General features: G+C 32.1%; 3 protein-coding genes across 3 annotated transcripts; 2 read left to right on the top strand and 1 right to left on the bottom strand.

Moving 5' to 3' along the window:
* The first annotated feature begins 1920 nt into the window (after window positions 1-1920).
* LOC112757469 (uncharacterized) lies at window positions 1921-4307 on the top strand. Its single transcript, XM_025806052.3, has 4 exons — window positions 1921-2138; window positions 2784-2885; window positions 3287-3447; window positions 3886-4307. Exons 1-4 carry the CDS (start codon window positions 2045-2047, stop codon window positions 4003-4005), a joined length of 477 nt encoding a protein of 158 aa, XP_025661837.1. The 5' UTR covers window positions 1921-2044; the 3' UTR covers window positions 4006-4307.
* A 2279-nt stretch (window positions 4308-6586) lies between these two features.
* LOC112757460 (uncharacterized protein At5g39865) lies at window positions 6587-7893 on the top strand. Its single transcript, XM_025806043.3, has one exon. The coding sequence runs from the start codon at window positions 6753-6755 to the stop codon at window positions 7536-7538; it is 786 nt and encodes a 261-aa protein (XP_025661828.1). The 5' UTR covers window positions 6587-6752; the 3' UTR covers window positions 7539-7893.
* A 3254-nt stretch (window positions 7894-11147) lies between these two features.
* LOC112757445 (uncharacterized) lies at window positions 11148-15005 on the bottom strand. The gene is made up of 4 exons (XM_025806031.3): window positions 14235-15005; window positions 13555-13710; window positions 12672-13355; window positions 11148-12543 (listed from the first exon to the last, which is right to left on the bottom strand). Exons 1-4 carry the CDS (start codon window positions 14604-14606, stop codon window positions 11413-11415), a joined length of 2343 nt encoding a protein of 780 aa, XP_025661816.1. The 5' UTR covers window positions 14607-15005; the 3' UTR covers window positions 11148-11412.
* Window positions 15006-15237: the final 232 nt, after the last annotated feature.

Here is a 15237-nt window from a genome sequence, read left to right as displayed (position 1 = left end):
TTAGCCAAAAGAAAGTGACACAATCGTGTGTACTCAAAGAATATAAGTAGAGCATGCCAGATTTTATCTTTACAAGCTACAAGGATAAGATTTATAGGTCAATGCATGCTGCCGTTAAGAAAAAGAAAATAAAAGTTCAGGCTTGTTGATTATTAGAATTCTAAATAAGTAACAAATTAACAATGACTAGTAATAAATTTATAAAGCCAAAAAAAAAAATGGATGAAGTTGATTATTGAAGGAAAACAAATTAAACAAGTAAAGATAATTCAATTATGCATTATCCTTTATCATATAATTAACAAAAATGTTTTACCCTAATCTCCATCTTAAAAATCTTACAAATATAATGAAATAAATGTGCAACTCTTTTGTATTTTTGAACATCTTCATTAAGTTCTTTCTAAAATACACTTTCCTTTCTTAGCAAAATATTAGAACTTTTATCATAATGTGATGTGAATCCAGAAAAGCCACGTTTAACTGTTATCATGTTACATTCAATGCTACTAAAGTATTATTTAGATTTAGGGATAAGTTAAATTTTAGGGCAAGTTATTTAAATAAAATAATTATTAGAATCTAAAATTATTAGATTGTAACTTATTTTTAAAATGAACACGTAATTGTAGTTTTTTTGTATTTATATAAATTGTTATTGATAGCAGTGGATTCAAAATCAATATAAATCGTTATTACTAATCGCAGTTTATATGAAGAGAGGCTAAAGCAGAAATCGCTATATGCAGCCGTAATTTCTGAAAAAAATAATAGAACAAAGCATAAATTGATATAGGCAGTAGCAATTTATGTGTCATACTCATCACTTTCACCAGTCTTGGAATAAGAACTTATCTCATCATCATCATTGATACTCATCACATCATTTTTCTGGTCATTATCAAAGTCAAAATCACCACTCTTCAGATCATAATCATTGAGTATATATGCAATAACTCCATGTACTCGTGGTTTTACCTTACTTACCGTCATGCACAAAAAGGAGGTGAAAATGCAGTCAATTTGACTTGAAATTATCAATTTCAGTCGTTAAATGATTTGAATGATTTGACTAAATTTTTATTTAACAACTTTTAGTTATTAACTTCACTGACTGTACCTGAATTTCTATCCAAAAAAAGAACAAAGAGGATATCACCTCCTTGAATAAGCCAATCAGAGATTAAGCTGCTAAATTGTCTTCTCATGTGATTTTTTTATACAAAGCAAGGTTTCGTAATAAGTGTGTATTTAGTTTAGCAAAAATTAAACAAAAATAATAAAATGAAATAAAATAAAAAGATGAAAAAGGATAGTTGAGAAATTAAATGAAAATAATTTTGTATGTATAAAAGATGAGGAAAGTGAAAAAAGATAGTTGATAAGTAAAATGAAAATGACCATATATGTATAAAAAATAAGAAAATGAAGAAGGATAGTTCTGAGAATAAATTTTATAAAAAAATGTATGATTGAATTAAAACTCAAAATACATTAGAGAAATGTAAAATACATAAATTTCATTAATATTTTAATTTAAAATTATGATTCCTAATTGGATATTTTATTAATTTTAATTGGTTTTTTTAATGTAAACTATACTTATAAGTTTATTTATTAATAAAATATAAATAATATAATTTATTATGCAATATTAATGCTTTATTCTTTTTATTTTTATTTATTAATTAAATTATTTTAAAATTAATGAGAAAATAGATTTTAAAAAATCATAAGATATTAAAAAACATTATAAACCTTAATGGAAATTTTTTAAAAATTCATAATAGACATCTATAAAAAGACATTTTTTCCCTAAAACTGAAAAAAAATCCAAAAAAGCCTTGAATAATAATATAATTTATTTTTAAATATATCTATCTTTTTGAAAGTTTAAATAAAGAAAAAAAGAGATTCCTTTAAGAGGTTAACTAGAATAAGCAAACCCAGCTTGTCAATGAAATAAAACACACACTGTTACGATCATTCTCCAATCTTCTTCTTCTTCTTCATTCTTCATTTCAAAGCAACAACCTTTAATTCAATGGAGACCCAAATGTTCTTAAAGTTCATATTTTTCTCTTCAACGCTGTTTCTTCTCTGCGCATTCGCCACCGCCACCGACGTTCAATATTGCAGTGCGGTTTCTCTCCTTAAACCCTCTTTTAATTTTTCGGTTACTTTCTGCTTTGATCTCATCAAGCTCTCGTTTTTAACGTTTTTGTGTTATCTACTTGCCTGAATATTTTATGGGCAACTATCAAAATTTGAACTTTGCCTAAAAAATTGTAGCTTCTGTTGATTAAACAATTGACTTATGTGCATAGAAATTATTATCATTATTATTACACAGCTAGAAAAATAGCATTTATGACCCTCCAGCAGTGTTTCACTATTATTATTCATTCATTCATTATTAGGTTCCATCGATCATCATACCTGGATATTATATTATAAATTATATATGTGCTTATCTTATCTGTTCTGTGGCTTCGGTTCTAATCAATCAGGCAAAAAAAAAAAAAGGAAAAAAATATATTTAATCTCAAAGGTGACCGTTGAAGAGCATTTTTTTGAATGTACAATTAGAGTTGAATTTGAATTGAGTTCAAGTTGCTTGAATAATCAGCTATGCTAAGTGGAATTAGCAATTTAATGTTAAAATAATCATAATGTAGATTAGCTTGTTTGTTGTTTAAGTTTTCTAAGATGCGAAATGTTTTGTTGTATATTCTTGTTATTGACCATTATATTATTTAATATTTATCTATGTGTTTTGACAGATAAGAAAGCTGACTATGATGTTGAGGTCAAAGGAGTTGAAATAATCCCTAATCCAGTTACTAGAGGCCAACCTGCTACATTCAGCATTGCTGCTACTACAGGTGCTCTTTAATTTGGTGTTTCTCTACGATTAGGGTAATTAGAAATTTGTTGATTATAATTTATTCATGATTTTGAACAATGCTGTGATGCTGTGAGATGAACTAAGATAATCCAATGATATTGATCTTCACATAACTTAGCATGGATAACTTATATAATTCTATTGTTTACCTACACCATTGGATCATCTTGGTGCACCAAACACCAAGTTCAATTTGGTGTTTTTGAGTTATTTTCGTAATTCGTATGCTTAGTCTGAGAATGGTAAATAGTATCATTTGGAAATCTGAATGGTAGTGTAGTATAGTGATCACATTCTAGGTAGGGATAAATGTGGGTTTGATGATCGAAAACAATTAGCTAGCTTGGTTTTCTCAAATTCAAGCATTTCATGACTCAGGTCAAGAGTTATCTGGAGGGAAAATAATCATTGATGTCTCATATTTTGGATGGCACATACATAGTGAGACTCATGACCTTTGTGGAGAAACGACTTGCCCCATCTCGATTGGTGATTTTGTGATCGCTCATTCGCAGGTTTTACCAGGATACACTCCACCTGTAAGTTCAATATTTTGTTCTCTTTCCTTGAAGAGGTTGTGAGAAGGCTTTTGTTCTTTCATGTTTTCTGTTTCTAGATTTTATGAAAAAAAGAGTGAAAATATTGAAAAACATTCATACTTTTCATTTTTTATCCTTTTTTTTAGCCCCCACAAAATCTTAAAGTTAGAAGACTTTGGAAATAAAAACAAAAGCAAAATAGAAAACAAATTTTCCCTTTACCAAATCCTGAAATTAAAAAACATTGAAATGAAAACAAGAAAAGAAAATAGAAACTACTTTCTAAACTTCAACATCTATTCGAAGTTGGGTGGAAAACCATATTTTATTTTGTTAATGACATGTAGACTTCTTCATATGGAAATTCATAGTGTAATTATATGGTGCTGCCTCCTTTAGTTTTACTAAGTCTATCTCTTCCTTTATCTATTTTTGCAGGGTTCATACACTCTGAAGATGAGGATTTATGATGGAGGAAAACATGAGCTGAGCTGTATAACGTTTGGTTTTGATATTGGGGTTGGTTCCTCTTCCTCTTCCTCTATCGCCGATAGCTAATTGGACTGAAGCATCGGTTGTCAAATCTGATGCTTAGATCCAAATGCATTACTTGTACAAACTCTAAAATACCCTCTTAGTAGTTAGCTTCTTGTATTACAATCCATCATGAGTAGAATGTGGATTAACAATCATGAAGTATGCCTTGTACAGGTTGAGACCTGTTATTAATATCCTAAGATATGCGATTCGAATCACGCTATTTTCCCCTCATCTTTTTGTATATTCTGACCAAGCTAAGAGATCTATATATCTATTCTGCCTATGATTTGAAGATCATAAGGTAGTTTAATGGTGTATAACTGTATATCCCTTTCTTTCGCCTGCATTTAGTTTAACAACTTGTGCCTTCTTCATTCATTTCATCCTTTTTTTTTTGTATGTGCTATAGAAGCTAGCACTTGCACAATACATTTACTCTACTTGGCCCTGTAGTTTGGTATGATTATTAAAGTTAATTTATACTCCATCCATTCTCTTTTATCGGTTACTATCATTGTTATATTTTAGTACATTCCAAGATTAATATGTCTAGATATAGTTTATAACTTGTACTAACACAGTGACAGCAACAAATAAAAGAAAATGGATGGAGTAGTAGTATAAATCCGTAGGAAAGTGGCAATTATTTTAGGGGTATAATTTTCTTGGCAGACAAAAGATGTGCTTTCTAGAATTAAGATATGATATAGGATGCAATATTTAGTGCTTTTCCTTTGATGCTTTGCATGCAACAATCTTTTTGAGTCCGGCAACTTTATGTGCATGGTGAGTGCATATGATTGTGCTTGGGATTGATTGTTTGGTGTGTTTCTAGCGAAAAAGATCACTCATGTAGGGGATGAAATGGAGAGAATGAGTTTTCAGTCAAAGGTTGGAAAGTTAAATGTAAGTGGGAAATTCTGAATAACCTTGAAAATGTGGATAAGTTTGAAATTTATTTTAGGATAAAGTATTATTTTGGTCTCCAACATTTTAGACAAATTCTAATTTAGTCTCTAACATCTTAAACGTTCTATTTCTATCTCAAAAAGTTTCAAATGCCTTCAACGTTGTCCTATTGTTAAAATTTAACACAAATAGTTAACAAAGTGAGTGATGTAAACGTTATTGGTAACTCATATTTTCTTTTGTATGTTAGAAAAATATAACCAAAACTTTTTTATAATACTTTTTCTAAATCTCTTTCTTGTAAATAAACTCCAAATAGCTTTTACATTAGTGACCGTTGGAGGGTCGATTTTACTTACGTACTAAAATCAAACGTTATTAACGTTTCAATATGTTATGTGTTCATATTGAATTTAACGGTGGGACAATATTAAACTCGTTTAGAACTTTCTGGAATTAACATAAGATGTTTATAACTTTTTAGAATTGAAATAGGACGACTGAAACGTTAGAGATCAAATTAAGATTTAGTCCAAACATTGGAACCAAAATAATACTTTACAATTTATTCTATCATAAGTTGAAAACAAACCACTAGAAAGTATATTACATCAGGGTGATTGGTACCAACATTTCAATCACTTCAAAATTGGAAACTTGACTTGAATGTATGTGAAAAAAATATTGTAAATGATGCATTCTAAGCTACATGATTAGTTATTTGATTTAATTCTACTCTTGATAAGCATGTTTATGAGTATTCTCTTCTCATTTGTTGCAAATCAAAACATTATCAAAAATATTTGTAAACACTCAATTTTGCATTTTTGTTTACAGTACTCTATCATCATTAAATTTAGTGTGATTTTCACTTTTATATTTAAATTTTTACTTTTCATCATTAAATTAAGTTTGGTATCCATAGGGGACCAAGAAAAAGGGGGGGGACAAATATCATGTACAAGGATTGTGATGAGTGAGTTCAATGTAAATATATGAGGACAACTTGGTTTCACTAGGTAATATTTAGGTCAAGGGCCCCCCCTAAAAAGTAATGTAGGTACCAAACCAAGTGAACCATATGGTTATAATTGAGATTAAGGCTGGCAATTAGGTATACTTCCACATCAACTAAGTAAATGATGTAAATTTTAGCCCACTACATTGTCTTGTAGCTGATAAATATCCATCATTGTTCATAGTCATACCATGATTGAGGCACTGTATGGTAGGTAATGAGTCAGTGCACTCCAAAACAGATAATGAGTGTGGGGACTTAACCCTATCCCCCAAAACATGGAGTAGTCATTCAAATCTTGCTAAAGAAATACTTTGTGTATTCTTTTTTGTTAGTTCATCTCATTGTGTTGGTATATATTTATTTACAGTTAAATGAGTTCAATTTTAATGCGCTGATACCTGATAGTGTAATACGTTTTACATAATCGTGTAATTACATCTATTCTTTTAGATGACCATTCACGCAGTTAATGTGAACTGTAGTTATTTTTGCTGATATGACATTCAATAATTAGATACATGCGTAAAACTATTTTATACTGTCAATACATCAAAATTAAATTTAATATTATATAACATATTTTATATGAATTTCATACTTCATTTAATAGTTGATAAATATGTGTCCGCTTAGTATAAGAAAAATAGATTAGTAATAAAGCATCCCCAACATATCACACCTTAGCTTTCATTTTCCACTTTATAGGCTTGTAAAACTTAGAAAAGAGAAACTCTCCTAAATCCTAATCAAACCTTGTTGTCCTCTATTCATTCATTTCTTCTCTTTTATTCATCAATCCATAAGTAGGTAGAAAAATATCACAAGTTACTCAACAATGAAAAGAGTGCTTCATAAAGAACTTAAAACCATTCCAAGCATAAACAACTTGAAAGAAAGTCTATTAGTTCTTCAGCTCAACCACCACTCAGATGATGAATTCTTCATCAAGAAATGTTCAACTCCACCACCACCACTCTATGATGATCAATATCTCAGTAATGGGGATGAGAATGATCAGCATTTTGAGGCGCAACAACAAATGGAGGATGTCACAACCAACATAAAGAATAAAGGGTTTGAAAGAGTGCAAAAAGTTGCATGCAACAAAGAATATCCATCTCTAACAGATTTTGAAGAGATGAATCCACCAAATGGAAGAAGCCAAGAAGTGATTCTCTACACAACAAGCTTGAGAGGTATAAGGAAAACATTTCAAGATTGCAACACAATCAAATTCTTGTTGAGAAGCTTTAGGGTAATCTACCATGAAAGGGATGTATCCCTACACCTTGAATATAGAGAAGAACTATGTAAGATCTTGGGTGGAAAAGTATTACCTCCTAAGCTTTTCATTAAGGGTAGGTACATAGGAGGAGTTGATGAAGTTATAGGGTTGCATGAGAATGGTTGGCTTGGGAAGCTTCTAGAAGGAACACCAATTGAGTTTGGTGAAGGCCATTGCAATGGATGTGCATGCATGAGGTTTGCTATTTGCTCTAATTGTAATGGAAGTTGCAAGGTCTTCACCAAGAATAATGGGGACAATAACAATGGTGAATTGTTCAGTAGATGTGCTGAATGCAATGAGAATGGACTTGTCAAATGCCCAATTTGCTGCTAGAAATTTGATCCAAACAAACAAGAGCAAATTACAATTATAAATGATAAGTAACTACCAGAATCACGCAAGTTATCGACAGATTTATAAACATAAAATAAGTCGATATATCGCATGTTTCTGGTAGTAAGCTTTAGTGCAACTACAAGGCAAATGTCTCATGCATTGAGCTGTCTTTTTTTGTTTCTAATACTAAGTTTCTACGATCCCTCTTCTTTGTGGAACATGTTTATTTTTCTTCTGTCTTGGTTCAAATGTAACCTAATTTATCATCTGATATAATAGTCCTATAGATGTAAGAACTACAAGAAGATGCATGCTAGTGCTCAGAATCTAATAATAAACAAGTTAGTTAGTTATGATTAGTTTCTGGATATTGATATTAAATGGAAATTTGTGCTAAATGTTTCAATGGAAAAATAAATTGTAAATATAGGAAAAGAATCTATGGATTTTGAAACAGAAATTTGTGTAGCTATTATTATTGCTGTCCTATTGTACACATCAAAAAGAAAAAAAGGGAGTTAGATGGAGCCTGAAAAGTGAAAGCACAAAATGTGGTCATCTAAAGGAGTAAAGGGTAAGGATGATCAAAACAGAAGCAAAGAGAAATTATTCTGTGGCCATAATTAGCTATATCTTCTGATTGCTGCAGCATGCACTACTTGCCTTTGTTTATTTAGAATTTAAAAAATAAAATTTTGGAAAAATATATGTATTGATTTGCATAAGTAAAGGTCATCATCATATATATAAAAATAATGGTGGGGACTTTTTAAAGAAATATAGTCTTTAATTTACATTTGAGTTTCCATTTTCAGAATATAGCTTTTGTTCTGTTTTTTAAAGTGCTGGTTGGTTGAGATGATAAACAATAATCTTGAACATGAATAGAAAACACAAGTTTAATTAAGGAAAAGTATAGGAAAGCATTTCCACCTTTCTCCTTCCAAGTTTGAAATTTAATTTTTTGTTGAATTTGCATCTATCTTCATTCATATCTCATCACCTTAAAAAATCTCTTATGTAATATTGCTTAATCTTAGAGGATTTCAGAACCTACTAATAATCATAACAATGTGATAAACACCTAATGATATGATTAGAAAGTGGAAATATTAGCCAAATAATTTTGATAACAAGTTCTGATGCAAAAAGGATATCAGACATATGAAACTAATGCAAACAAAATGAGTGGCATATTTTTATAATACATACCCTGATTTAATTAGTGGTTAATTATTGCATAATGCAGACAAATGATAATTGACACATACAAAACAAATCCACATGGTTTATCTTTTCATCTGAGTTAAAATAATGGACAAGGAAATTAAATTTAACCCCTAAGGGAAAAACATTTTACTGTTTTTCACTTGAATTACAGCTGTAAAAGAAAATCTATAATGTGAATCGGTGGTTTTTTTTCCATTAAAATAATTGCTAGATAGGCTTCATTAGTAAAGATGAACATGTTTAATAGTAGATAAGGTTAATATTTCTGTGAAAATATTTAGTAACTAAAATATATTAGTCGTTAAAATTTATCTTATTTAATATTTATTAATTATTACAATAATTAATGAACGTTAAATAAAATAAATTTTGACTTTTTTTTTTCTCCTAACATTACTGATATTTCTGTTTAAATATACTTTAGAGGAATAACAAGTATTCATATTCACATCTTTTAAGCCACTAAGAGCAAACTAATAGTAAAGGATCTGGATAATTTTTGAGTTCATAGATTTTTTATCATCATGTTATTGATGTTTTATAAAATTATTCTCTCTCGTCTTCTATTAAATATTAAGAGAAATGTTACATCATCAACAAATTTTTCTTTATTTTTACTTTGCATTTGAATCATCATTAGCCGATTTTCCATTTTTCTTTTACTAAAAAGGCCGATCCCTGACATTATCCAAATATTAATAAGCACAATATGAAGTTTATTAGGTATCTCATTATTGAATAGAAAAGAAAAATATTTTTTATGAAAAGTTTTTTATTCCTTATAAGAATTTAATTTAAATGCATTGTCATTGTAAAACTGTTTTACACGTACATCAAATCACATAATACCACATTAGCAATATTAATCGCGTGAATAGTCATTCAAGATAACGATTATAATTGCACAACTATATAAAATATTTTACATTATAAGTGCATCAAAATTAAGTGCATTAAAATTAAACTCTTATTAGTAATCATTAATCAAATTTGTCATATGCCCAAAAACAAAATATATAACTAAAATTCTCACTTCTATACATACATTCCTCCTGAATGTGTAGACTGACTTTTAAAATATAAATTAAAAGTTCTTCTCTCCAAACCTACTTATTCAGAAACCAGCATCACATTAGAGAATAATAATAATAAATAAATATTATAAAAAAGACAACACTACAAGGGCCAGCCTGGACATCAAACACACCATCATATGCATTTGAAGGGTTAAATCATAATATATTATTATTATAATACCAAAAGAGAAAGAAAAAAAATATTATATGGTACTAGAACTAGCACAAATCACACAAGGTAATATCTAAGATGTTAGATGCATCAAATTGAGTTTAGCATGTCATGCATACATACATAGATCAACCTACCATGTGGTTAATTAATTTATAATCATTAGATTAAGTTTATTAGCACTTGCCACATGGTGGTAGCCAATGAGAGAAAGTGTGAACAGTGTAGTTATCACAAAATCTCAAGGCCTAGACACATTATACATTGGCTGTTATGGGGTGTCAGTGTACCTGGCCACACACATATACAGCTACACTCTGTTCAAATTCATTGTTTTTTTTTTTTTTTTGTCAGAAAACTTCATTGTTGGTGTCTTTCTAAGTTCTAACAATCATGGTCACACCCTGTCTAAAACCCTAAATCCTGTCTTGTCAACACGTGTGTTCACAAATGTTCATGTAGTAGTGTTTTGAATTTTGTTCTATGTTTATTTTTCTTGTTATCAATCATTTCATTGAAATGCTTTTCATGGCTAAATACTAAATTGTCAATCCAATATTTTAATGTAAAATTAGTGAGACTTTAATTTTATTTTTTGGCATCCATAGAAACATAATTTGTTAGTCAATTATCTTTTTATCCCCCTAAAATACTTCAATTTTGCAACCACTTCTATTGAAATTAATTATAAAAGAAATTCATACATAATTCTTTTATTTTTCACCCTTCTATTACCAAAAGAAAGAGAGAGACTAATACCTTTCTGAACATAATTTGACTTGTTCTGCAAATTGTCAATATATTTTTAAACTACTAATACAATAAAAAACAAACTCTTCTAGTAGTTACAACCAAACTTTTTTGTGATTAAACATCAAAACCTATTTTTAATCATGAGAAAGAGTTGCATGTAAATTGATATAACCAAATTTGAAGCTAAACTAATGTTCTAATGTGTAAAATCCAAGGATCATAGCATAACCAATAGACCATAACCATTTCTGTCAGGGAACAACCAAAGAATAGATATTTGGAAAGGTGAAATTGGAGTCACAGTTGGAGACAGACAAATCGTGTAGGGAACTATAAAATACAAATGCAATAAAAGCCAAATTCACAAGAGTAGTATTTTGCCAACTACAAGTTAATTAGATGCCAAAAGTTTGAGCTCACTTGAAAAAAAGGAAGGGAAAATTACAGATACATTTACAAGATACCCTTTTCCCTAAAAAGGATTAGTCCAAAAACAAGGCAACTGCCACATTACAGAACTCATTCAATGAGCCTTTTTTTTTTCTTGTTAATCTTAGATCATAAAAAGTTAAAAACACCCCTTTTAAGTAGTTAAGACTAATTAGAGTAATAACCTCACTTGATACAATTTACAATAGGATTATACTGGAATCTCAGTTACTGCAAGGGCAAGAGTTTCTGGCACATTCATCATGGTCATGGATGATGGTTCAGCCACTGAACCAACCACTGGTACAACATCACAAGACTGCAACAATTGAGTGTAGTGAAACTCAATTTGGAGTCTATGGTGAAGTGGGGTTGATGAGATTAAACCTTTCTTGACATCTGCTTGCAACTCTCTAATAGGAATGGCTGCCAAGAAGCTTTTGATGTACTCTTTGCAGGCTTCTTTCCCTCGGCAAACAGCCTCTTCTTCAGGCTCAGACTTCAATTGTTCTTCCGTATCCGCTGCAGGATCAACCTCTTTACCATTGATTTGCTGGATCTGCTTGTCATTGTTGTCTAATACTTCAGCTACAGTTTGAAGGTCAGAGGATGTTTTTTCATCTGAGGACTGCACATCATCTTGCACCTTGTATATTGTTGTGTTGCTGTCGAATTTCAAGATATATGCCTGATTGCATCCTTCATAAAGCCGCTCTCCCAATGTGTCAATGATGTAGTATGCATCGGATTCGACTTTGAGGATGAAAAAATGGTCATTCCAACTAATAATGTAAAGTTGCGGTTCACCATTGTTCGCGCACACCTGTGCTGTGTGACTGATCTCATCCCAAATGTTATCAAAAGACATGGCACCATGAAGAAAGTCGAATCTCCCCTCTTCCATTCCCTCTGGATGGAAAAAACCGATAAAGGACTTCTCAGGAACCACAGACAGGGAACGTATTTTGGCTTGAATGACTGTTTCAAGATCGAAATGCTTGTCGGGAAATCGTTCTCTATATGTCTGGTTTTCACACAAATTCCTCCATTCTAATGAGCCTTCTCGAATTAAGCTATCAAACTGGGACTTTATGGGCATGAGATCACGATTGCTTTGGAACCAATCGGCAATGACAGCAACAAGAGCCGTACACGCACTCTCACCTGCTGCACGTTCGCTGCGTTGATCAATAGAAGCAAAGAAGACCTGTGTTTGAAGCTTCATATGACCATCGCGGCTCATTACTTCCTTCTGCTCCCAACTCCCTACAGCAAAGTTGTCATCACCGAATTCGGACACTGATGATCGATTTGCGCATGAATCATCCTCAGTCTTCCGCGACTACAATACAGAATCAATACTAAATATATCGTTTACCACAAATATGAAATCACTAATAACTAGGCACCAATCAAAAGACCTTAGAATCAAGTTTTCATGAAAGCAAGAAAAAAGAACAAAATACATACCCCAGGTGAAAGGGATTCATCAGAGCTAAGCTGCCGGCGATCGAAATCAATGTCATCACCACCTTCTTCCCCATAGGCCTTCTTTAACAATGGTTCTCCCTTAGATTTAGGAGACCTGAAACTCAGCTTCCTCTTCCTCCAAGGCAGTATGCTGCGCCTTGAACTTTGTGATAAGTAAGGCTCCGAGGTGGCTGACACAGATGAATCCTCTATCTGTGAACCCCCAGCATCAGATTTGTGATTGCTGTAGTATATCCAATCTTCATGATTGGCATTTATCTTCATGCTAGAATAGAACGATCCCCCAGCGTTCGCATGAGCTAGCTTTCCATAACTGAATGATTTCCTTGAAGCCTCCTTTACCTCATCCGATTCTCCTTCCTCAAAATCATCAAGGGAATCAGAGTCAAGTGGGTAATTGTACTCACCGTCCTCGCTCCGAGAAGAGAAATTGCCTTCACTCCCCTCTTCCTCGTGGCATGATTTCTTCGCTTTCCTGACTGACACAAACTCAGTCAAAATCTTCACTTTCCTAAGACCAGCTTTGATAGTGGAAAGCTCATCTTTTTCAGCCAAGGTTGTTTCCTCAGACTGAGGTGGGGTTGAGGCGACTGGCACAACCGATTTGGGAACCAGCTCCGAGCTTTCTTGAGCAGCTCTTAGCTCCACTAAGCTAATCGATATCTGCATAGGATCAAGAGCTGTTATGACAAGTACATAACAATCAAAAAGTGTCAATGTTGTGTAGAATTAAATATCACCAATCACAGTGAGTTGAATGAACCAGCATATATCCAAACATGGTAAAAAATAGTACATGTCATGTAACATAAAAAGAAGGGGCAAAAAAGTGACTCAAAAATTTAGCATAAACTTAACATACACTGAGTGAAAGAGAAGGCTCAACAGAACCACCAGAAAGTATGAGTGGAATGTTCAAATCAAAATCCTTTTGATCAACTGCAGATGCAAATTCAGCTAGATTCAAGGATGCTGTTCCAACCACCGGAACCTTTCCCTTTGACCTTTGATTCAACCCCTGCAGCAGAGAACCACTTCAAATTCTATTCACAGGAACAACAATAGAACATATCCTTCTCACTCAAACTAACAGAACCAAAGAAATAAAAGAAAAAAAATCCCAATAGCCAATAACCCCACCCTTGGATTAACAAAATGGGGGAGGAAACATCCCAAAATTTGGTACAAAACACACTAGATTCTAGGGAGAGAGAAAAAATACACAGAGAAAACCAAAATTATCCATTTTAATTGTTGCAAATCCATGTGCGTATTGTAGATCACAGAGGAATCCAAAAGTTCTGCCATAGACCAGGTAAAAATCGGTTTTTTAATAAGAAATTGGAAAAAGGTGAATGAAAATACTTTGAATTTTGACCAACTTCTAAAACATCTTACGAAAACCCCCAAATTGAAAAACCTCATTTTTTTCGCCTCCAGTTTTGACATATTACAAATCCAAAAATAAAATCTTCACACAAAATCCAGAGACCCCACAAGAAGAGAAACAAAATTCTGAATTTATGTGAGCCAGAAAGTTACATTGAAGAGAGTGAACCCGATCTCCCAGGGATGAAACACATTGTCCTTGTAAGCAGAGAGGGTACACACGCTCTGAAACTCTTCCTCCCACGAAACGACGTCGTTTTTTCCGTTAACCTCATCTCCCTCCTCCAGAGCCGCCAACTCCACCTCCCTAGTGAAGTTTCTGGCGACGGAGCTGCGGCGTAGCGAGCCAAGTTTCAGTTTTGGACCCTTCCACCTAACTTCGAGTGAAAGCGGCGTTGATGACCCCTTCTGTGAAGCTTCGCGTAGGAGATCGCAGCCGTTGAGAGTCCGTACGAAGAGTTTAACCTCATACTTGCGAGAAACAAGTGGAGGCCATGGCCTCCACTTCATCATCTTCACCACCATCTGTTGCTGCTAGAAAGAGGAAAGAGAAATAAGGTTATTGAAAATGCAGAGAGAGAAGAGAAGGAAGAAAGTGTTGATCTTTTTGTGCGTGTGTTAGTGTAGTTTGGTTGGGAGTTGGAAATGGAAGAGAATATGAATATGCAGAGTTAATATAATAAGAACAGAGAGAGAGAGAGAGAGATGGGTGGTGTTTGTGTTATGCGTTGAAAGTGTTCGATGAATGGTTTATGTGAATTTCGTGAATAGTGTGAAACCGTGTTGTGTGCGTATGTATGTATGTATGTATGTATGCATGTATGTATGTAAAATACTAAAATCTAAACTCGAAAGTGTTGCATTGGGAAGCTAACCCCACTCGTGGGTTTGGTTAAGGTTGAGTTCGTTGAATCCAATGTAGACATGTTGACTATTATGTCTTCCTATGTTTTATACCAAATAGTAATTTAGATATAATCACAAGTAGTTTAGGAAAATATATTAAATTATTTAATAATAAAAATATTATATATTTAAGTATAAATATATATGTTGTATAATATATATATAATAATATCTTTAGATTTTTTATTTTTTTTATTAATCAAAAGATGAATTAGTAATTTTATCTTTGTTTACATATTTTTCTTTTATT

The sequence above is a fragment of the Arachis hypogaea genome, chromosome 2, assembly GCF_003086295.3.
Source record: "Arachis hypogaea cultivar Tifrunner chromosome 2, arahy.Tifrunner.gnm2.J5K5, whole genome shotgun sequence".
NCBI lineage: Eukaryota > Viridiplantae > Streptophyta > Magnoliopsida > Fabales > Fabaceae > Arachis > Arachis hypogaea.
The sequence above is the reverse complement of the archived record's forward strand: the minus strand, read 5'-3'. Positions and strand labels throughout refer to the sequence as shown.

Bases quoted from the DNA above. Each gene is read 5' to 3' on its own strand.
- LOC112757469 (XM_025806052.3), top strand. From the start codon at position 2,045: ATGGAGACCCAAATGTTCTTAAAGTTCATATTTTTCTCTTCAACGCTG. The intron at 2,139-2,783 runs GTGCGGTTTCTC...GTGTTTTGACAG, and splicing joins CACCGACGTTCAATATTGCA to ATAAGAAAGCTGACTATGAT. The intron at 3,448-3,885 runs GTAAGTTCAATA...CTATTTTTGCAG, and splicing joins TACCAGGATACACTCCACCT to GGTTCATACACTCTGAAGAT.
- LOC112757460 (XM_025806043.3), top strand. From the start codon at position 6,753: ATGAAAAGAGTGCTTCATAAAGAACTTAAAACCATTCCAAGCATAAAC.
- LOC112757445 (XM_025806031.3), bottom strand. From the start codon at position 14,606: ATGGTGGTGAAGATGATGAAGTGGAGGCCATGGCCTCCACTTGTTTCT. The intron at 13,711-14,234 runs GTAACTTTCTGG...TCTCTGCTGCAG, and splicing joins TCGGGTTCACTCTCTTCAAT to GGGTTGAATCAAAGGTCAAA. The intron at 12,544-12,671 runs GTATGTATTTTG...TCTGTATTGTAG, and splicing joins ATGAATCCCTTTCACCTGGG to TCGCGGAAGACTGAGGATGA.